A 22,249-nucleotide genomic window follows, 5' to 3' on the forward strand; every position below is an offset into this window, starting at 1 on the left:
AGTGTACAATAGTAATATGGAACAAGGCAAATGACCACCATTTATTTATGGGATACGTCCAAGAGATACCATCGTGAAAAATCTGACGCAGGAATTGAGATGTTTCTTGGCTGAAGGAAGCCTTAAGAAATAATGACATGATCATTCATGCCAGGCCTAATGTAGAACATGGTGAACTTGGCTTATTTAATCAGTTTCTCTGAAAAACCCCCACAGAGACTTTACTGCCTTGAAATTCTTCTGTTTCTTACAACAGACCCTGGTGCATGGACACAAAATGCATTCTCAAGGATTGTACTCCCTCAAAGAGTCGGATATGATCTTTCGACTCCACCACATTTGTCTTACTGTGTTAGTTACTTGTTACTTTACATTACATTTCTAAAATAGTGACATTTCAGATTGCATATGAGCCAACTTTCATGTTTGAAGGTGAAGGAGAAAATAGGGGCGTGATGGTGAGCCCCAACGTTTTAACATTTGTCAGTGAGATTTAGTGATACTTGAGGATATTCTCCCACTGTGCAAGAAAACTAGACATTTTTTAACGAGACATAGGAACGACTTTCAGCCATGTTTGTGGCGACCAAAATCAGGTAATCTCAAACGTGGTCTTAAACCTAACCATGCGTTTTGTGCTTAAACCGAACTGAACCACAAGTGTCAAAACATAAAATTGAAAATGAAGTTGCAAAATAAAGAAATACAAAGTTTCAATACACTTGTGGTTTGCAGACACGTACATCAGTGATAATTATTCTTGGGATTGGTTTCAGCCACGTGACATGAATGCATAACTTTGACTTGTAGTGGAGTATTTCCACATTGGGCAACTTTAACTTAAGTAAATGTAAATGATGAAAAGTAAAGGATCTGAGCGCTTCTTTCATCACTGCTAGTGTCTGACTCACAGCGCACTGTTATCCAAAAACTGATCAAAATTGATGCAGCTGAACCAGCGATATCTTCTTCTTCATTCCATGCGTTCCTCCCCCTGGTCAAAAACAGGCCCTCATCAATACACAACTCGACTCGACCGCCGACTGTACGGTTGGAGATTTGATGTGTTAGAGCTCCCGTCTAATGTAGCCTGGAGCCACTAGCCTCTGGCAGTGACGAGCAGGTATCGAGGTCTGGTTACCTTGTTACTGTCTAACTCAGAACTTTGATGTGTAAAATTTGTGGAGTTTCAACTTCAACAGGAGGCTTCAAAGTATGACAAGTCAGAAAAGTCATAGCTGACTTTCCATTAGAGGGTCAGTGGAGGCCAATATTGTCAATAAATCATGCTAGGCTAGCTGAGGAACCGTTGTGTGAACCAGTGTAAATCCATAATAAAGCCTGCAAGAGACACATCAGTACAAAGAAAAATGAGTCGTGCCATTTGGTGGCCAAATGTTGGTTGAGTTGTAGAGAAAAGTCCCGTACTATAGGAGGCGCAGAGCATGTTATGGGGGAGCACGAAGCCCCCTATGACCTGTGGTTTCCCTCTCGCTCACAATTTGGTCTCATCGTTGCTGCTTGTGGGTTTGAGGAGGATTATGATGTCACCGAGGCAGCCGGTGCTTTATCTGGTTCCTCTGAACAGGGAGAAGCTGAGGGAGCCTCGGTTTTTGACAGGTACATGATATACTTCTCAGTAAGTTCGGGGAGAATGTAGAGGAGGCCTCTGAAAGCCTATTATGTGGTCTGCACTCTTTTCAACATCACAGACAGGTAGAAGTGACATAATAATAATGCGTGGACATGCATTCATGTACAGCCCATTCACCGGAATAAAATGTTGGCAGTTAATGTTTCTACAAACCACTGATACATTTACATCTGTATGTGTTGTGCAGAGTCACATTCATGTGCATGACAACACTGGATATCTGTCAAGGAGGCCTTGGGACAATTTCCAGCCGTTTTTGATGACCAAAACAGGTCTTTTAGACCAAACTTTGGGGACTTTTAACAGATAAAAAAGAAAAGATTGTTCCAGTGGAGCTCTGGATATTTTCTTTTTAACTTTTGCCGCATTTCCACTCAACTCGACTTGACTCTGCAGTCTTTCGTCTTGCTCCCTTCTGACTTTTCTGCAACGAAGGTCGTCACCTTGCTGGACAGACAAACAGACACACACAGAGAATCTAGAGCACAATTCCATCGACATGCTCCACTGTTCCTGTGTTGGTGATCGTGTTGAAAATAATGTCACAGCAGTTTAATGCGGCGTTGCTATGACAATCATCCAAGATTCCCGCCCACATTGAAGGGGAACTATCTGCACTGGAAAAACTAAAACCAACACAAGCACCTGGTACATTTGAGTCAAGCCGTGTCAAGGTGTACCAAGTAGAAACTAGGCTTTAAAGCTGCAGAAAAATACTGGAGCCTACCAGCCCAGTCGCCAGGATAAAATGTTGTCAGTTAACGTTTCCACAAACCACTCATGCATTTGTGTGTGTCATAGGCTACATACAATATTTAACACATCACATGTTCGTGACCGGACTCTCATATCAGGACATGGAAGGGATGGTGCCTGATTCAAGGTTAGGAGAGAAGGCTGGCGAGCCAATGACCGCGGTTCAAGACCGTGTTTCAACATTTGTGTCGCGCACGACTGTGTGACATGCCTGGATATTTGAGACCTTGGTACAATTTCCAATTCCAAGAGGTCCCCAAATTGATGGTTTTCTGATGACATCACAGTCAGGATTATTATTTGACAAAAGCTCCTTCATAGCCACATCCATTATTATCCAACTGTTTTCACGGGTTGAGTAGTACTTGACTGAGAAAAACTTCTCATCTATCTAATTGAAAACTTTGAATTGTATTTACTTTTTATAAATCTACCAGTTAATCCATGATAACTATTAGGTTGGCACACAAAATGACAGCACATTACTGTATACAGAACCTCTGACAGCTCTCAGCAGCTATTTTTGTAAAGCTCTATGCAAAACCCCATTTTAGTATTTTTCATGCCTCATTTTTTGAAATCATGATTCTTTTATCAGTGTAGACCTGTTTTATCCTCAGGTTATTAATAGTCATTTAAAGACACAATAACGGATGATTTGTATTATACTAGATGAGATCAAACCAGGCTTTAGGGGACGACGTGTTGGTCCATTGGATATTATTATAATGACTTACTCAAATAACCTGTTTTAAAGCTGGGGTTAGAATTGTGTTAAATCGTGTGGAGCTGAAGGAAAATGTTTCCTCTTTCTCTGGGATCTGCAGAGTCTCCTCCTCCTCCAGCTGACAGACGCTGGTCTAAATTCAGCATGTACTCTCAGGTGCCACAGATGTCACCAAAGTACTGCAGGACGAGAATAATACACACCAGAGCCTGCTGTCAGTGGGTTCTTGTTATTTATCACGACGCTGAAAAAAAAAAGGCTTAAAGACATTTTTTTGCAGACATAATAATCATCATGGCACTTCTAACATTCAGAGCAATAGATGTACATTTTCTGTCATGATTAATTTGGAGGAGGAAAAAAAAAAGAGAAACTTTGTCTCAGGCCTGAACCAGCACAGTTGCCATGGCAGCCGGTGCTTATGCTGTCTCTCGTCTGAGGCTGAATTAGCAGAGGAGTGAAAGGCTGCCAGATAACGTCCACTTTTACAGGCAAACAGGTTTTATCTGCACAATACATGAAGAACCAGTTCTTGGAAATACAATGAGGAGAACTTATCATCTCATGCGCAAATACAGCACTTGTGACTCTGCCTCCTTGACTTATTGTTCTTCCCTGTAATTGGAGCTCGAGGTAAAGGGTTGTTGTATTTCCTCATTAACCAAAGCAATTCTGTGTTGAATGAAATCACAACTGTTTCCACTCCAACTACAGACATGTTTGAACTAATGGCCAAAACCCCTTTCAGAGTTTTGCAAGCCTCCTTCCTTGCTGTTACTGGAAATTGTACTTTGGCCACTGCTGAGCACATTTTTAATCAACTCAACCCGATCCTTGACCCTGATTCCTAATGGTGTGCTTCGTTTGAACTGGGAAGAAGGAAGTTCCTGATTTCTCAGTCATCGGTTTCAACTGGAACGTCCCCTGAAGTCGCATTTTCAACTTGAAACCCAGACCTCAGAGTCAATAATGGCTGTTTTACACTTGACTAGTTGTGTAAGCTGTAGAATATACTGTTTATTCTGTAGCACGTGAAATCAGTCTTATGCACAGTACTGTCTAGCTTCCGTCAGCAGACATGTTGCTTTGTTGTCTGTTTGCGCATAATGTGTTGTTGTCAGCTGTTCTGCTAGCAATGTACTTAAAATACTTTGCCGCTGCTCTGACCTGCCAGTCTGTTAGCTGCTTGGCTACCATCTAACATTAGCCCTTTTTACACAGCGGCGCCGGATTATCTCCAGAGCGGTGGTTCACCAATTCTCAGTTCATGGCGATTCACACAGAGCCAAGCATCTCCCTCCTAAAGATTTATTCTCATCACAAAAAGTCGGTGAGTTAAAGTTTTTTGCCAGTGACAGACGCTGTTTTTCGGGCAGAAATGTGATCACCCCTCACAGCAACTGAAACTTTCACACAGAGGAGAATGTGGAGAATTGGCGCAGGATCCCCGCATGCAAACGGCAGTGAGAATGGGGCTTGTAGCTACAGGTAGCAGCAGTTAATGATGACTCTGGTGATATGCTGCCCCCAACTGGTTTAGAGTAAATATGGCAGCTGGCCAATTCTCACATACTGCACCTTTAAGTATTTGAATCACATTTGAATTATTATATTTTTATAACATAAGTTCATGTGTTTAGAAATGCTTTAAATGTTTTTACATTGAGCTTTTTTGAATGCAGCTGCACATTGTCCATCCTACAAAATCTGAATGTTGACCATAAGACATTTTACATGTATTCAGTCGTCTCAAATGAATGTCTAACACAATATCGACCATGTAATTAAGTTAATATCACTCTGTTTAGATCGCTCTTCTGTGTAATTTAATGGACATAATGAGGTTTTAAATGACTGATCAGAGCGTAATGTAAATGTCCTGGGAATGGTCTGTTTCCTAAACACAGTCAAAGGTTAATGGCTGTAGAGGGATGTAGCAGCGTCTCCTCGACATGAGACAAGAGCTTCCCCTTCCCTGTGGTTTTCCAGGAATACTGTACATTTGAAAATACACATTTGCATTAAGCCGAACATGCACACAGAGCTATTTTGCATCAAGGCTGGAAGGTTGGAGAGAGAAGAGCTTGTTCACCAGAGTTTTTTATTTTTTGCTACAAAACAATGCCGTTGTTTTGAGAACTTCACACAGAATATTTCACTCTGCCACATGCTAAAAATGGTCCTGCTCCACTCCCACAGCAGGGTGGGTGGCAACAACAGAGCACACTTTGAACCTGGAACAATTTACATTGTTACAGTTGGATCGGTGCCTTCACAGCGTTCGGGTGTAGCGCCGCATCGGCACACAGATGCACGTACTCACACACACACACTAACACACTGCAGTGGTGTGGAAAGAGACAGACTTTTGTTTACTTAAGTGGAGAAGCTGGCTGTAGTCCCCACTGTGGTTGTCTTTGGATGGCCTCCATGTTGGAGATCTAGTGGTTAGTGTGTGGTTGACTTTACCTCAGTGCTTAGGGAACGATCTGGCTAACAAATCCCTCACATGTTGTCGCGTTGTAAACCAACAATATGGGAAAATGAAGCTGTGATTCAATCAAGTAAAGCTGTAAAAAAAACCTGTAAACCGCTAACCTTTATACCAAAGACCTGACATTTACCACAAGCAGAAAAACCATCCAAATGTAGCGCAGTGAAAAAGAAAAAGAAGCCATTTATTTATGAAATTCATTTAGCGAGAAGCTGATGACTTCATAAAACTTAATCTAACGTAACATTCATAAAATGAAAACTGTGTAAAACCTGGAACGGGAACAATCTGTTTGCACGGGTGACAGGGTTTGGGTCATGACCTGCCTTTTCAGTTTAATGGCGCTCTATAACTCACATCACCAGGCACACATATTATGAAATCCCGTGCTTCCCCCAGCCCCACATCTAAAGTCAACAAATGCTTGTTCGGTCGGAGTAATGTTTCTGGAGGGTGACGTTAATTGAAAGCAGCTGTTTGAAGTCTCTGCAGCTGGAGTTGACGGCGCAGCTGCAGAGAGGGCCGGTTTAGCACTGAGGATCTACTACGTTGTTAACCGAGAACATTATGTGAAAACGGACGCAATCAAGTCTGACTGAAACAGAAAAAAGCTAATGCACTCGGAAGCCGTGTCATCTAAGATTTGCTTTTGTGAGCAAACCAAACAAGAGATGTCTTTTCCCGTAGACCATAAAGTGTCCTTTACCTGCTGTCAGTGCACTGAAAATAAACCCTTACTCTCCCAAAGCTTCAAAACCCACAGATCACACAACTGCACCGGGCTACAAACTTATGTGCTTTGATCTCAGCTCCAGCAGCTTCGGCAAATGCACAGCCACAATGAGTAAAAAAGCCGAAAAAAGAGGAATAAAACTTACAGTGTTGGTGGTTTTCTTTTCTTTTTTCACTCTTATCCTTCAGGAGAATTCTTCAGGTTTTTTCTTCAAACTCCCACGGTTCCACCAGTTGCTAGCTGTTTACATTATCACTTTGAGGAAGGTCATCTGGTTTTTCCCCCAGAAGAGAGGCAACTGCTGCTTTGCCTCTGATCTCCTGAACTCCCTCGGCTCCTCTGTGACAGCGGCTGCCTATTCTCACAGGAAAGCAAAGGAAAACTTGTCAGAGGAGGTTCTGAAGACCACGCTCTCAGATGGGACTGGACTGGGTTGCTAAAGAGAAAATGGGAGGGACGAGCTTCCACCCACAACATATATAAATATATATTTCCCTTATCTCCTCCTTTGCACTAATGCTGGCTAATTTCCTAAATCACATGAGATATAAAGCACTTCAAAGCTCGATTTCTTGAAGGTAGCGCTCCATGTTTTATTAAGCGGGAATAACTTGCAAATCTGTGTCTGACCATAAATGGAGGAAAACTGCAGCGATCTTCTGCCAAGCATATTTTTCCTCTGCATATTGAGCATGCCTCATGTTCTAAATTTTGCTGTTGAGGAGGACATTGCACACAGCGAATGCTTGCCCGCTATCACCTCCTCCCACATACTCTTGTACAGTGAGTGAGTAGGATGTGCTGCTCTCCCTCTGTGCTGCACCACCTGAATACATCTATAGAGTGCCTGCTGGCTGCTATGGCTGAGTAGGAATACAAGGCAATTACAAGCTATGGGCAGCGAGTTGCCGTTTTGACAACGAATGCACAATGATGACGAATGATCAAGCGGTATACGTGGGATGGAGCAAACCATGCATGCCATGTTAGATGGTTCTGGGTGCAGCTTGTCTTATTAAAGTAGTGAGAGCACTGAGAACTTCTCAGGGAACAAGGGGAGTGTGAAATATGTTAACTTCTGGTGCAGATAACAGCTTATATGTGTCTCTTGTGACATCCACAACATAATATCTATTATGTTTATGTGCTCCATAAACACATATGTTAACCGCGTAATGAAAACCCAGATGTTTTGGACGAGAAACCGACAGGAAACTGTCCTGCTGAATGATTTTTATTTGACTTGGCAGCAGCTGATGAGTTAAATTTAGACGTCTCTCTCTCGCTTTTTCCTCCCAACCACGCTGTTGTTGTTTTTCTCTTTGCGCAGCCTGATAAAACATTCATTTCCTGAGCTTTTCTGCAATCACTGAGCCACACCCGCAGGACCTCCCCGAGTCAAAGAGCACACCCGGCAAGGTCAAAGGTCATGGTCAGATGAAGAAGACAAGCTATTAAAATAAACATCCCAAATGGAGAGGAGGCTCAGACGCCATATATATATATATATATATATATATATATATATATATATATATATATATATATATATACCACCATAACTTTGAGCAATTATTGCATTTTTGTGACACAAACACACAAACACAAAAACACAAACTGAGATATGGAGGACTGAAAAAGTTTCTAAAATGATGGCATAACTGGTAAAACTTGTCAAACATTCTTCCTACACTACACTGCCATCTAGTGAGGACATGGCAAACATAATGACAGTAAAAGATGTCACCTCTTCCCCCGTGTCTCCCCCCCTGTCACAAACGCTCTCGTGGTCCCTCTCTCTCATTTCACTTTTGGACAGGCTGAACCAGCTATCTGGAAAAATCAGGAAAATAAGAAGCTCGGGGCAGTGAAGGCAGGGGAACGTCACTCTGTGGCTGGTAGCTTTGGGCTGAGAGGTTCAGATTTGGGCGAAAACATACTTCAGTTCAGTGTCAGTCAGATTTGTTGTTTGCATGCTGAGGGAGAGTGGAACGATGATTGCGACTCACTTTGTTTTTCTTTTATCTTTCAGGTTATTTAAATCAGATCTCACCAATTTAAGACACTTGGATTGGTTTAATGAGAAAACAAGACCAGAAATAACAACCAAAATGGCAAAATATCACAAGCAATATTCAAATGTGGCCTGAATCTATTAGATTCGTACAAAACATTATTCAAATATATACAATAAATTATACATTTTTAGAGGTCAGAGAAGTCAACCTCTTCAACAACATTTTGCGGAGAAATTCCAAAAGATCTTATAATACAGTTGTTTTCATTGCAAATAGCTTTTCCCCGCAGCAAACTTTTACTGAATATGAGATTCATGGGTACTTAAGCATAAACATGGCTTCAATACAGGAGGGATTCTCTACAGGTCACAGAGGAAAGTCATGACATGATCACAAAAATTGGCTCCAACAAGACAACCCGCAGCGAACGGGGGGAAGATGTCAGGTGTGCTGACGGAAACGGATGTGACAAAAAAAATGGCAAAAAATAACTCGGTTTAATCTGACATTGACTGTTACATAAGCTCCCCGGATGACCTTGAAACGCACGAATGAGACTAATGAGCAGTGATGAGCTAAACTTTTTCAAGGAGTTATTAAGATTGGATCAAATTAATTTTTCGGTTAAGATGTGGGTCTCATTCTTTTGATCTCGGTCCTGCAGAGTAATAAGTAAGAAACAGATTTTGTTCTCTGGAGAGACGGCGAGAATGTGAGGGTTTCAATTAGGTATTCATTACTTACAACGAGATGTAATGTAATAGGGTCGAACACGACCGTGAAACTAAAGAGGAGCCGTGAGAGCTGCACAAGTCAAGAGATTTCACTTCAGCAGACGTTTTATGGACGGGAAGCATTTGTACTCATGACTGTGACTCGTCAGAAGCACTGGCATCAAACCTATGCATCACTTCAAAACATGTAACCAATCACACGCACCTTTGAAAGGCTGATATGTGTTGCACATCACCTTAATCTGGCAGTGGAAGGATGATCATCTGATGGCAGAGATAGTCTGGGACAAATGAGCTGCCTCTCTTGTCAGGCGGAGACGCCGGAGATGAGAGTTCTGGTTCTTTCTTGAGCTGCTTTTATGTTGGCAACAACATGAGCATGCACCGCCAGTGTTCGACTCCACTGCTGTTACTTATCACAGAGCCCAACAGTTTGTAAATAAATCAAAGCGTTTCCCCCGGGGCTACAGGGCTGTGGCCTTTGTATTCAGGAGGCTTTGCAGCGTGCCATTCTTGTGCTGTGCTCATGTCATTCAAGCGCTCGCCAAGCCGTTTGCTTTGGTCATTTACACCATCAGCTCCTTTTCGATGGGAACTCACAGATAGGGTGAAAATGTTAATCAGACTCCCCTCCTTGACTGGCTGGAGCGCTCTTGGCTCCCTGCATCTCCTAAGGCTTGGTGCCTGCTCCTCTCGCCACCGAGCGAAAAGAGGGAGAATGGCTCTGATCTGAAAGGCAAAGCCCCAACTGGGGTTTCACTTTATGTTGGAAGAAGTACAGGGCGCTGTCAGACCAAATTCCCAAGTACTTGGAGAGGCTGTCACAGCCACAAAGCAATTAACTGTCGTTGTGGTTGTGACAGAGCCAACTGGGATGTGCTACTTCCTTAATTATAGATAGATTTTGTTCCTTATTGATTGTATCATAACTGATGGCATAATTGTCAGCCTTCATTTTTCTATAATTTTACTGTGCATATTATGTTTAGCCTCACAATTTCAGGAAAATTGGCATAAAAAGCTATTCACTTCTATAATGGGTTCATTACCTGTGCGCTCCAGGTAATATGGCCCACAACAGACAGCACTATAGCATTAATATTTGAATTGTAGAGGACTCACTCCTAAAGTGACCCAAGGTAGCCTAATGGCTGCTGCAGATATAGGGTAATTTCCTTCTGCAGCACCATAATAAAGACGGAAATAGCCCCTTTCTTTAAACAGTTATGCCTCCATCATCCCAAACAATATGAATGGACTCAGACAGCTTCACTCAGGAGGGCAGGAGACACTTTCCTAACTCCAGTACTCTGGCTCCGTCGTTGAATTACCCCCCACACTGCGCCACAGATTGCCAAAGCAAGCTAGTTTGAGCAGCCACAACATCTCCTGAGGTGACTCCAAACCTTAATTACCCCAGAAACAGAGGCATAGATGGATATCTAAGACAGCGTCTCACTGAGTGCCGCACTGCCTCAGAATCCCTGTAAGGCAATTACTACTTCTGCAAAGAATCAGGAGGCCGGGGTAAAGAAAGGAAAGCAAACTTCATTAAAATGAAAAGCATTAGAAGCGAATCCCCTCCTGTGATCATCATTTTCTCCAAACCTGGCCAAGGCCCAGACTCATAGAGGCATCAGACTTAGTCGTATCAAACTGAGAGGGACTTAAAGACCGCAAAGCTCCGCCAAAACCTGCCCGCCAACAAATACACCCAAAGACATTGTTCCTATTTTGTCATTTCTAAGCTAAATTGATTTCTTGACCCTGCAAACATCCCCTTCGGATTTGGAATCAAGCCTCTATCTGCCTTAAATTCATAGTTATATATTAAAAACAATAACTGTCTAATGGTAGAAATCTCAGCTCTGGAGCGCCACCAAAATGCAATCAATTGCTCTTTGGCTCCTGGCCTACCTGTCCAGCTAATATCATGTAAATCCATTCATACATTCTGAGATAGGCTCGTGGAACATAATAACTAAGAGGGAACGATGTAACCTTGTTAGCGTAGGTAATAAGGGGGCTGATTTGAGATAAATATTTAATTCATTCTGAGAAACGCTCCATGTTTTCTAGGTCAGTGGATGGTTTCTACCATTGGGTTTTAAAACATAATTATTTTCTGGTTATTTCTAGTGGAATAACAAGGGAACATGTCATTAAAAGTTACTTTCACTGACTTTTAATGACTGAGATGATGATGTGGATGATCACTCCCCTGAGAGCTGTAATACTTTGATATGCCATATAAGTTAGCAGGGAGAGTGATACCAGTACTTTCTAATGTAAAACAATGTGGAGAAGGAATTTAAATGCTCGGATGTGTACAGCAGCTTTGCTCACAGACGGCGTAATTTGTTACCTTTTTATTGTCCCCAGAGTGCTTCATTATTTGTTTGATCTTCCCGGGTTTTTTCAAAGGAACAAAAGTGTTTGTGATCTGAAATACCACGCTGTGTTATTCGCACAACATGTCTGGTCATTTGGATTCATATCTGCAAGATCAAAAAGTGTTTTCGACGCGTTTCCAGTTGATAGATGAATAATACTTTAAACTTATCCGCAGCACGGTGTCTTCTGAACACCCAAAATTTGAATAAACACATGCCAACTTCTTATATTAGGTGCTGCTGCCGAGGCGATTACAGAGAGAATTTCAATGCATTTGTCTTCTGATTATTTTCTCCCAAGGATCCTTGAGGAGAGCAATTTCAGCTAAATGTGTGCGTTGGCAACACATAGCTGACTTGTACCTCAACTTGATCCCTTGGCGGCCCTTGATGTGATTATCATTGAATACTTGAAGCTTTTTAGTATGCAAGAAGATGTGATGCCTCTATAGAAGATGTAGTCTTTTAGCTCTGGGTAGTGGAGCATGGACATAAATGGTTTATCTAACCTTAATTTAATGCTGTATTTTCATCTTGATACTCATTCAAGGCACCAAGGATTTCCATTGTGACGATGACCGACTGTTAAGAAATTAATCAGTTGATCGAGGTGACTTTTTTGTCACCCTCTTGTTCCCTCTTCCTGTTGAACAAAATTTAGAGTCAGCAGTCATGTTAGCAGCTCTGTGAAGCGGCCTTGGCACACTGTTACTTCTAGCTCAAGGTCAACGCTAACATTTTGATGTTCAGTAGATATTATGTCTTCCAGGTTCTTAGTTTAAAGTGTTAATAATCCCTTTTGTAGATGTTTAGGTATTTTACTGTAATATACATGATACAAAAATTGAATGACGGTCCATAAAATACCTGTCAAGATATTTTATTAAAAATGGAAACCAAATAATGTGAACCTCATGCTGTTGCTAGAGGAAATGTCAGGTGATCCGAAAAGTGATTAGGATTCATCTGCTGAGAACATGAATGTGTGTCCAAATTTCTGTAGATGCTGAGATAGTTCACTAAAAGAGTGAACATTTTGATCTGCTGATTGTGCTATATATCCTCTGGGTACCATGAGTATCGACAAAAATGTAATGATGGTCCATAAACTTGCTGTGAAGATATTTCACCAAATAATGTCAACATCATGCTGGTGCGAGAGGAAATGTCAGGTGGTCACCAGGGTTATTAAGATTCATCCTCTTAGAACCACAAATGTCTGTCGGAAATCCCTCTAATAGTAATAAATACACTTTTGTGCTCCTGGTGGTGCTACAAGTCAGGAGACATCATCAGAATGTACTCTCTGGGCACAACAAGTATCTCTGCAAAGAAAATTCATGACAGTAGTTGTCAATTATTTTCACTAAAAGCCAAAGATGTCATGATGGATCTATGGAGGAAATGTCACAGGATCACCATATTCAGTTGGATTCATCTTGTAAATTCATCCTTTAAAAGATTTCCTGCCAATTCCTCCTGTAGATGTTGAGATATTTTACTGAAAGCGTAAAAAACTTTGTCAGGAGATCCAGAGGATTATCCTCGGGGCACCATGAGTATCACTACAAGAGAATAACGGCAGCCCATCAAATAGCTTGCAAGATATTTTTACCTAAAAATGAAAAAACACACATTTTCAACCTCCTGTTGATGCTAAAGGAAATGCCAGGGGAATCACCAAATTCACCAGTATCTATCCTCTGAGGACCACGAATGACTGTACCAAATCCCTCTTGCAGATGTTGAAATATTTTACCATGAGAAACTTTTGGGCTCCCGGTGCTACAAGCAAGGTGATTAGGAGTTATCCTCTGGGGACCATAAGTATCTCGCATGACAATAGCTGAATGACATTACACTAAAAAAAATAAGAAATCAAACTCATTATGGCGTTAGAGGAATCGCCAGGGAACAACCACAGCTGGTTGGATTTACCCTTTGAGGAGGGTCACTCAACTTTTCATGTCAATCCATCTTCTTGAGATATTTCAGTCTGGACCAAAGTGGTGGACTGACAGACAGACGTTGCTGTTCCAAGGGGAGTGCTGTGAGCACAAAAAACAGGATTACTGTCTTTGTGGACCTTCCATCAAACTGGAATCGAATCTGATATCTGGTTACGAGAAGCAAAAGTGAGTCATTATGCAGTTCTCTCCCTGCCGGGTGTTTATGTTCTGACCAACAACAGCTCCACTGGTGAAGAGCAGTTTCTAGCAGGCCTCTGATATCAAATTCAGTCTGACTTGTATACTGCTGTTGCCTATGCAACTTTGAAGATGAAAGCGGAGAGGGAGTCGCATCATTTTCAGGATAGAAAATAGGACCATCAGTGTAGAATGCAGCAGTCTCCTGAGTTCAAACTTCGCTTAACTTTGGCCACAGCTGACAGTTTAGATTCACAGACACAATTCATCTCTTGCATCACAGTATTGCCCACATTCAGAAGGAAATGAGAGAAGAGGCTTAATGATTTTTCTTCTTCCCCCCTATGTTGAGAGGATTGTTACATCGAGTGTGACTCCATTCAATATCAATATTCTGGAGGTTTTCATTATTCACGGCGCAATTGTTGATGCAGCTGAATTCTCCACGAAGTAAAAGAAAATGCTTTTTTCACAGAGGATAAAGATACTGGACATGAGTTTATGATTGCTGTAACAAAAAATGCATTCTGAGTCATTTCTTTTCACCGAACACAAAGAGCAAGTTAAAACACATTGTGTATAAATCTGTGCGAGGCATTATCAGACAATCATCTTTTAGAAAACTGTGTCTGCCCTCTGGGACATGAGTGGCATATTTGTGTACATCAATTTTTTTTGTTTTTTTTTTGTTATTGTATTTCAAGACAACAACAGCAAAATAAGTTTTTTCATATAGATATATGCTATCATTTTACAGCATTTCAGCAAATAATGATATCCTGTCGCAGCTCTGTACACTGCGGGCAGAATGAGGGCCGTGTGTACATGGCTGTCGTGGCTATATGTCATCTGTGTTGTGACAGTTCAGACAGTGTCTCCAAGTATGTATCACTGTTCTTCTTACCTTTGATTTATCTGTGTACAATATTCATGGAATCGACACAAACTACCACCTATACGTCAGGCAGGTTTAAAAAAAGCCAAAGCCCACACTGTGGTTTTGTACATGAGCCTCAGGTCTCCACAAACTTGATCTGACAGTTGCAGCTTACTGAAAATGTTGCTGCCAGAGTCCTAACAAGACAGCACAGCACATCTCTCCACTTCTTAGATCTTTACAGTGGTGGAAGAATTGATTTTAAAATATCACCATTCCTTGGCCTGGATGGTTTAGGGCCAAAACACCTGTCTGATCTGCTGCTATGCTATGAACCACCCCGACCTCTCAGGTTGGCAGGTTAGCTTTCTGTTCCCAGAGTCAAAGCTAATCGTGTTCCCTGAAACACAGTGCTCTGGAGATACACTGGTGCCTTGAAACTTTGTGCAGACAATCCTGGAGGACACTTGTGAAATCTAGAGTATAGCACAAATCTAATGGCACAAAATTTGGTTTCAGACGGCCATCATGGTCAACACTGTGCTGTATTTTCTCATAGCCTTTATTTCCATCGGAAATGTACTGGAGAAGAAGAAGAAGAAAGTAGCATAAAATCTAAGCACTCAAGTATAGTACAGTTACCTTAAAAAGTGTGATTAAGTATTGTCAAGAGTGAATCTCTTTATGTATATATCAGCCACACAAGAACATTTTGAAGATTGAAGCAGCATCCCAGTGATGAGTGGATGATCTGCTGTACCGACCCAAACACCTAAACATTATGTTATTACGATTAGGATAATAATAATAATAATAATATGAGACGTTGCTCAAGTATATTGGTCATGATCCGGGTTTACTAGATATTTCTCAGCCCCAATTTATATTTTCCTTCTTATTCATTTACACTGATTTTTGTTTGTGACTCTGGGATGTTGATGTTTGTTGTCAACTGGCATATTTCTGTCATTTAGATGTTTTCAATGCCTGTCTGCGCACTAAACTATCTTCTGGTAAATAATAATAAAGTAAAAAGAGAAATAAAAAAGAAATTCAAGACTTGGGGTGAAGTTTCACTGATATTGAGTCGGTCAGCAATGTGGATTGTTTCTAATCGACATCTGAAAGCCTGTTTTGAAAGACTGAGCTTTTATCGACGTTGTGTGCTGCTCTGCGTTTAGTGTGTCTGCCTTTCCTTTCATTGATTCAATAGCTCGCCCTAGAAAAGAAACTGTAGAAATGAATTAAACCTTCCATTTACCTCACCTTTTATACACGGTCTCTTGCTCCACTCTCTATTTATAAAAAAAAAAATGGGAAAAGGAAAGGTGCAAAAAAAAAGAATCAGTATGAGGCATATAATTTATAGTAATGAATGTAATGGATGGATATGAAAGCCCCTTTGGTTCGTGAAATATGGCCCAGGGTTGTGTGCCATACCTTGTGCTCTTGATTGTCATTGTCATTATGAAAGCGCAACACGGTTAAATGAAAGAATTAAGGGTCGTGACATCAGTATCTTGGCTGTGATTCATGTTAGCCTGCTGTCCTGAGATTTGAACTGTGGCTCTTTGAAGACCAGCTTCAATCATTTTAATGAGTCCATCATATCGCTGCTGACAGAGATGTCCCTGATGTCACTGCAGGGTCCACACTAAATATATTCCATTGTTGTAACCATTGATTTTTCTTTTTTTTTTTCCTCTGATACATTCATTTTTAATGAGCCAGGTTTCCTCCTCGCTCCTCAGAGGCAATCAAAAAGTGGCACACATACAGTAGGATCCCCCGGTGGTGCCCCGGACACCTCACAGCCCTATAGGATGAAGGTGCAGAAAATCCGATAAAATAAGCCGAAAGACGAACTGTGCACTTTCACAGTGTACTCCAGCATGACCCCAACAATGCTCTGCTCCTCATGAAGGGACTCATGAACGGGCTACATGAACTTGGCGCAGTCTAAAACTGACCTCCATTAAAAAAAAGTTAACCCTGCATTCTTGCTGCCGGTTTTAGAAAAGAATTTGAAATTGAAATTCCAAGTCCATGTAAGCTTATGAGAAAATGACCCTAGTTCTCGCTTGATTTATAACCTCAATGAATGGTTTCCTTAAGTATTCATGGTTTCAATTTGTAGTTTGAAGTCTTTTTCAATGACGCATGTTCATTTTGTAAATTATGGTCCCATTTAGAGTGAAATAAATGATAAACCAGAGCAGGTGAAATAAATTAATAAAGGAAGCAGCAAAAGCAGGTTACATTTTGAAAGTATTTCACTGAAAAATCCTCACACTTTCCCTTCAGGCTTCCCTTCAGAGCCACTCCTCCAGAACACATGAACACGCACTGCCCGACTACACCGACTACCAACTGCCCTGTAGCTGTTGCTGGCCAGCTGGCAAGTTCGCTACATTCAATACGCTGTCTTAGCTTTTTTCAGTCTAACAAATTCAAAAATAAACAACTCTGTTAATGCCGAAATACAACAGTCATGCTTGAATAGCCTGAAAAGTCTACCTGGCATGACAGTCAGTGTTAGCTTGGCTCAGGGGCTGTATGCTTTGTGCTGGATTCAGTCGCTGTGTGCTTTGTGCTAGATTCAGTCGCTGTGTGCTTTGTGCTAGATTCAGTCGCTGTGTGCTTTGTGCTAAATTCAGTCGCTGTGTGCTTTGTGCTAGATTCAGTCGCTGTGTGCTTTGTGCTAAATTCAGTCGCTGTGTGCTTTGTACTGAGGTTAACCACGGAGGAGGCTATTGCTGCTGCCCCAGCTCAGTTCATTGGCTTAGGGGCTGTGTGCTCTCTGTGGTATAGCGCTGAGTGCTGCTCGATTGTTCAAGTTTTACTGCCATTCTCTTGCCACTAGCTTGCTAATAGCTTTCGCGATTTGTCCGCTGTGTGCAGTGTGTGTGCAGGGAGGCTTGTAAGTTGGTATGTACACCCACTTAGAAGCCTCTCTAATCTTTTCATTTTATCCGGCTTGAATACGATTCTTGGATGGTCTTAGTAGAGACCTTCAGCAGTGACAGCACGTACGGTATTTTCTTCTTTTATTTGTCAGAGGATTTGATTTATTGTTTGCTGTCAGGTTGTCAAGAGATATTCTACAGGTGTAACAAAAATGCTTCTTGAATAACTGACCAACCTTACCTTCAAAGAGACCACATAAAGATGATTCAGTCTTATTGATGGTACCCACACAGGGTTCACACACAAAGGCAAACTCACCTTGAATTTGTAATCCGGTGTTCAAGCAGCAGTGAATAATCATCATGTTAGTCTTGTTATTGTACGTCATGACTTAGAATGCGCAACAGCTGCTATGACTGATACCTCTATGAGCTGAATTAATGGGTTACCCATCTTTAAATGGCCTTATCATAGCCACCACAGGCCTGGAATGTCACAAACAAATGATTCAATTTTGACTGCACGACAATGCAATTAAATCATCGTTAGGACTCTCATTAACAAAAATAATGAGATCAGAACCCGAAGAACCCCCACTTTTGATTGATTCCTTCAGCACAGGGAAACATACTCAGATGCTTTGATCATGACACGCTATACTTTGAACGTGACAATGACTTTGTTTGTGTGTCTTTTTTTTTTGTCATCACAAAAGATCTATTTGAAATCATTGTAGAACAACCAGGACAGCATTTCTTTTTGTTGCTTAAGCACACCCATGTGAACATCATATTTTATTCATAACGTCTGAAAAAGTGTGCCACAGAGAAGGCTCGGCTTCCTACGTCAGGCTTCAAAAAACTGGATGGCTCTCATAAAAGTTTCAGCTCCTTTCAGAATGGAGACTTTAGAACATGTTGTCTTTAATTATTTCATTTCACATTAAAAGTTTGAAAACATTCACTCCATTTCCTAAAAAGTTTTTTTTTCTTTTTGGTGCATTCTGAGGGTAGCCCTTACTGGACCCCCTGTCTTCATCCATAAAACATATGAGAAAAGGTTGGCGTGTCTCCAGTAACCAAATCTGACTTGCCTTTCTCTTAAGGTTTGAGTCTTACTCTTACTAGATGTAAGCAGACTTATTACACGCTAACTTTTCAAATTAATTCCACAAAGTACCTTTCCTGCAAAATGGACAAAGTAAAAGGTACTTCAGGTTCTTCAAAGTCAAACTCTGCTGGTGCAACCTTCTTCTACAGAAATCTCCAGCTAACAGGTGTCTGATGATCCCTGTCTGGATCAGAAGAGATTAGAATTCTTTGAATTAAGAATCAAATGGAGGTGGATTCATCTTTGTGTATTTATTATTTAGAGCTACACTTTATGACTCTCACTTTTATGTCACGCAGGCTCCTGTGCAGTTTTAGTGTCCACAAACGTACGGACCGTGACATTTTGGGGAAACTCAACATTGCTGCAATTCATCATTAGCAAGAATTTGCCCCAAAATTTGCTGCTTTGATGCCAGCGATATTTCCAATGCTGTCACATCAAAAATGCTCTGAGAAGCCACTGAACTCTGACAGTCTCCCATGTGAGATGCTTGTACCTCATTTGTGACATGTTTCTTATTTCAGTCTTTCACAACAAAGAAAGGGGAGTGAAGCTGGGTAATGATGAGGTCATGCAGTTAAATAAAGAATCGGTGTCATCACCCTCACGCCGCATATTAATGCTGCCATAAATAGAGTCTATTGACGTCACAGTACGACTCCTCACACAGATTAATTTGAACCTACATTTCTGATGGCCTTGACAACTCTCTCTTCCCTCACACCTCCGATAAAACTCAACTGAGGAGTCTGCAAGCCTTTGTGTGTGCCTTTCACAGAGGCAAATCTCAGAGGAGCAGCGGCACGTTGTGCTATGACAGTCGAGCCTGGGACGTCGAAGTCTCGCACTTTTCTTCTTTTCCTCATCTTTCCTTTTTTCCCTTCTTGGCTACTGAGAATAGGCTGAGTCTTCCCAATTAGCAGTTTTCTGAAGAGGTGTTGTGACAGCCAGGGAATACAATTTACAGTTGTTAAAGTGTATCTGAAGTTGCTCTCTGTGTCTAACAAAGATAATATTAAGCTTGATAATAATCCAGAAATCTATATGAAGTAAAGTATCGTGATGATTGATTGGACATGTTTGGATCAAAGGTAATTTAATCCCTACAGCACATCTGTCCAAGCCGCTTAAACACCCCTCCTGAAATTGCTGTCGGCTGCCAGATAATATAGACCAGTCACAAATCACACCTGCCTATTGTAAGCTGGCGTGAGACCTGCGCAGCTTAGCAGAGAGGCGGAAGGAAATTTACAATTGGGCGACTGAGAAAAAAGGAACGTGAGATTGCTGCTGTTTCCTAGAAGTGTTGTGACTCCATTTATTATTATCTGACAGGAGACAATGAGCAATGTGGGAATGAAAAATGAAAAGAAAGTACTTTTCACCGAGCTCAAAAAACTTGTCTCATAGAGTGTCTTCGCAAAAAAAATACGTTTTGATTTCACCTGCTGTAGCTGTAAATAAACAGCAAGCCACAGTTCTACGAATTAGAAACAAGATATAACATGGATTCTGTTACCTTCTGAACAGAGCTTCATGTGGAGAAGGGTCCAGCTGCAGGAGAACCATGCCTCATCCAAAACACACCCGCTTTTACGCAAGGATGTGGTAAGTAAAGAAGACAACTGCCAACAGCAGCACAACATTAATGGAAAATGTCATTTTAAAGGTAGAGATTTTAACAACTATGAGGCAAAGTCTGAAAAAAACACACTTCTTCTTCTTCTTTGTCAGTGGAAACAAACAAAAGCTGACTTAAGTAGAAATAATGAGATGAGCTATGTATCGTGTTAACCTATAAAATATTTTTATACATAAGTGTTTCACTGATGGGCCTGTTGGTAAAATGGTCCGAGTGAATTGATCAGACTGAATGCAGCTTCATCTGGAGCCCCAAAAGACTTTTAATATATGCAGTAGTACTTACCTCTTTAATGTGTAAAATTGGTGGAGTTACAGTTTGAGTCTTCCCCGTCTTGCCTGTTTCCACGCTGTGCGCTAAGCTAATTTAACCAGCTGCTGGCTGTTGCCTCACATTCAGCCAACATACAGACATGAGAGGGGTGTCGATATCTCCATCTTACTCTCAGCAAGGAAGCAAATAAATGTAATTCCCCAAATGGCGAGCTTTTTATTCAAGCAGGATATTGCGATCATACCTCATCCACTCCCGCCGCGTCTGAATCATGAAGGTGATCTCATCGTACCTCGAGGCAGCCACTGTTACATCTTGCCGGTGGCATCGGAAGAAAAAAAAGGCTCAAAAGTATCGATTTCAAATGGTTGTTTTTAATCTAGTGGGGAGTGCCATTATGTGAAAGCTGCTTCAGTGAACCCCATTGATTAATCCTGTCTTTTGAAATGGCAGCCGAGGGTCCAGCAAGTGTATTTCTTTTATACGGATACAGAAGCTCAATATGTGGTCTTCTCCACTATTGTTCTCAGCTTTCTTAGTCAACTTTTTCCTCCACTCGCTGCTCAGCATGTCTTGGAAGTGACGTAGCCCGATGAAACAAGCCTGCCAATAGAATGCACACTGACATGTTCTCAACACAAGCCTCCACCCTTGCTGTGGAATTGATTCATTTCTTTTTCTCTTTGTTCTTATGCCATTCATGACAGTCACCTGCATGCGGATGACTTCCTCCTCCATATCCTCGCATTGTGAATATGAGCACACACAACCGCTGCCAAAAGTTTCGTAGAGCTTGGTGCAGTGTGGAGCAGCGTGCTGTATAATCGAGAACTGGGAATAGCGGCGAAGGGACTGACCTATATGAAAGGAGCTGTGCATTTTAGACCTTCAAGACAGTAAAGTAAAACCTTCATAAGTGGAGATTGACAGCACAGGAAACTTTGCTTGGGGATTCTTGGGGAAGCGCTGCCAAAATGCTGTGCCTGCACACGTCCCCGAGGTACAGTGCAGGGTCAGCGCTGGAGGTGGCCACCTCAGCTGGGTGTAAAATTGCCAGTAAATCACAGGCGAAATAGGACAGCGCTTGTGAGGAAGTGTGTGTGTGTGTGTGTGTGTGTGTGTGTGTGTGTGTGTTTGTGCGTTTGTGTGTGTGTGTGTAGGGGTGGGGGGGTGTTGGGGGGGGTGCAGAATATGTCTAAAGTCTTTTTTACATTTCAATGCGGCTCATCCACAGAGCTCTGCCTACACAATGCATGCATGATCAGCCAGGACATTACGCATTCGGGCATTCTGTAGTCTTTGTGCACTGGTGGATGTTTATGTTCGCCTCTGCGCCAACATTTGCATGTGCATGTGTGTGTCTGTGCGTGCGTGCAGGTCACCCTGACGCTGCCAGACCAGATGTGCAGGAGTCTGGATTGCGCGGAGTGATGAGTGGCTCCCTAGCTGACTCTGCAGACTTGGAACAATGCACACAGGTCTCTCCAACTAATGAGCTCTCTATATAGAGAGCACACAGCGAGAGCCTCCACTCTGCCTACAGTTTCAATCAGGGCCTCCATATCTGGGGAGCAGAGCTTTTTATGGTTGTGCTGGCGTCGGACCAAGGAACTTGATACAAAATGCAAATCAGCATCGAGTACCTGAGGTGGTTCCAGTTTGTTTGTGTCACAAGGTGGAGAGTGACAGGTTCTTTGGATCAGGATGGAGTAGGCATAGGAATGCAGAGGCTGCAAGGCTATTTTTGCACTTTGCTTTCTATCAGATACATCGGGTTTGCA

The 22,249-nt window shown here is 41.8% G+C and overlaps 2 protein-coding genes across 5 annotated transcripts in view; one reads left to right on the forward strand and one right to left on the reverse strand.

Moving 5' to 3' along the window:
* LOC115596467 (gamma-adducin-like) overlaps positions 1 to 7,074 on the reverse strand; it is a 32,067-nt gene extending 24,993 nt beyond the window's left edge. Inside the window, exon 1 of the mRNA XM_030441616.1 lies at positions 6,510 to 7,074. The gene's annotated coding sequence lies outside the window, so the exon portion shown is untranslated. The remainder of the gene's footprint in view (positions 1 to 6,509) is intronic.
* LOC115596465 (VPS10 domain-containing receptor SorCS1-like) overlaps positions 1 to 22,249 on the forward strand; it is a 138,371-nt gene that overhangs the window by 43,233 nt on the left and 72,889 nt on the right. The window contains exons 2-3 of one of the 4 annotated variants that reach the window (XM_030441612.1): positions 4,359 to 4,467; positions 20,084 to 20,161. The exons of 1 other annotated variant lie outside the window; for it this stretch is intronic. In XM_030441612.1, coding sequence (XP_030297472.1) covers positions 4,359 to 4,467; positions 20,084 to 20,161 — 187 coding nt within the window. The remainder of the gene's footprint in view (positions 1 to 4,358; positions 4,468 to 20,083; positions 20,162 to 22,249) is intronic. 2 more of the 4 variants (XM_030441613.1, XM_030441614.1) reach the window with 2 other exon arrangements.

The sequence above is a fragment of the Sparus aurata genome, chromosome 15, assembly GCF_900880675.1.
Source record: "Sparus aurata chromosome 15, fSpaAur1.1, whole genome shotgun sequence".
In the NCBI taxonomy this organism is placed as follows: Eukaryota; Metazoa; Chordata; class Actinopteri; order Spariformes; family Sparidae; genus Sparus; species Sparus aurata.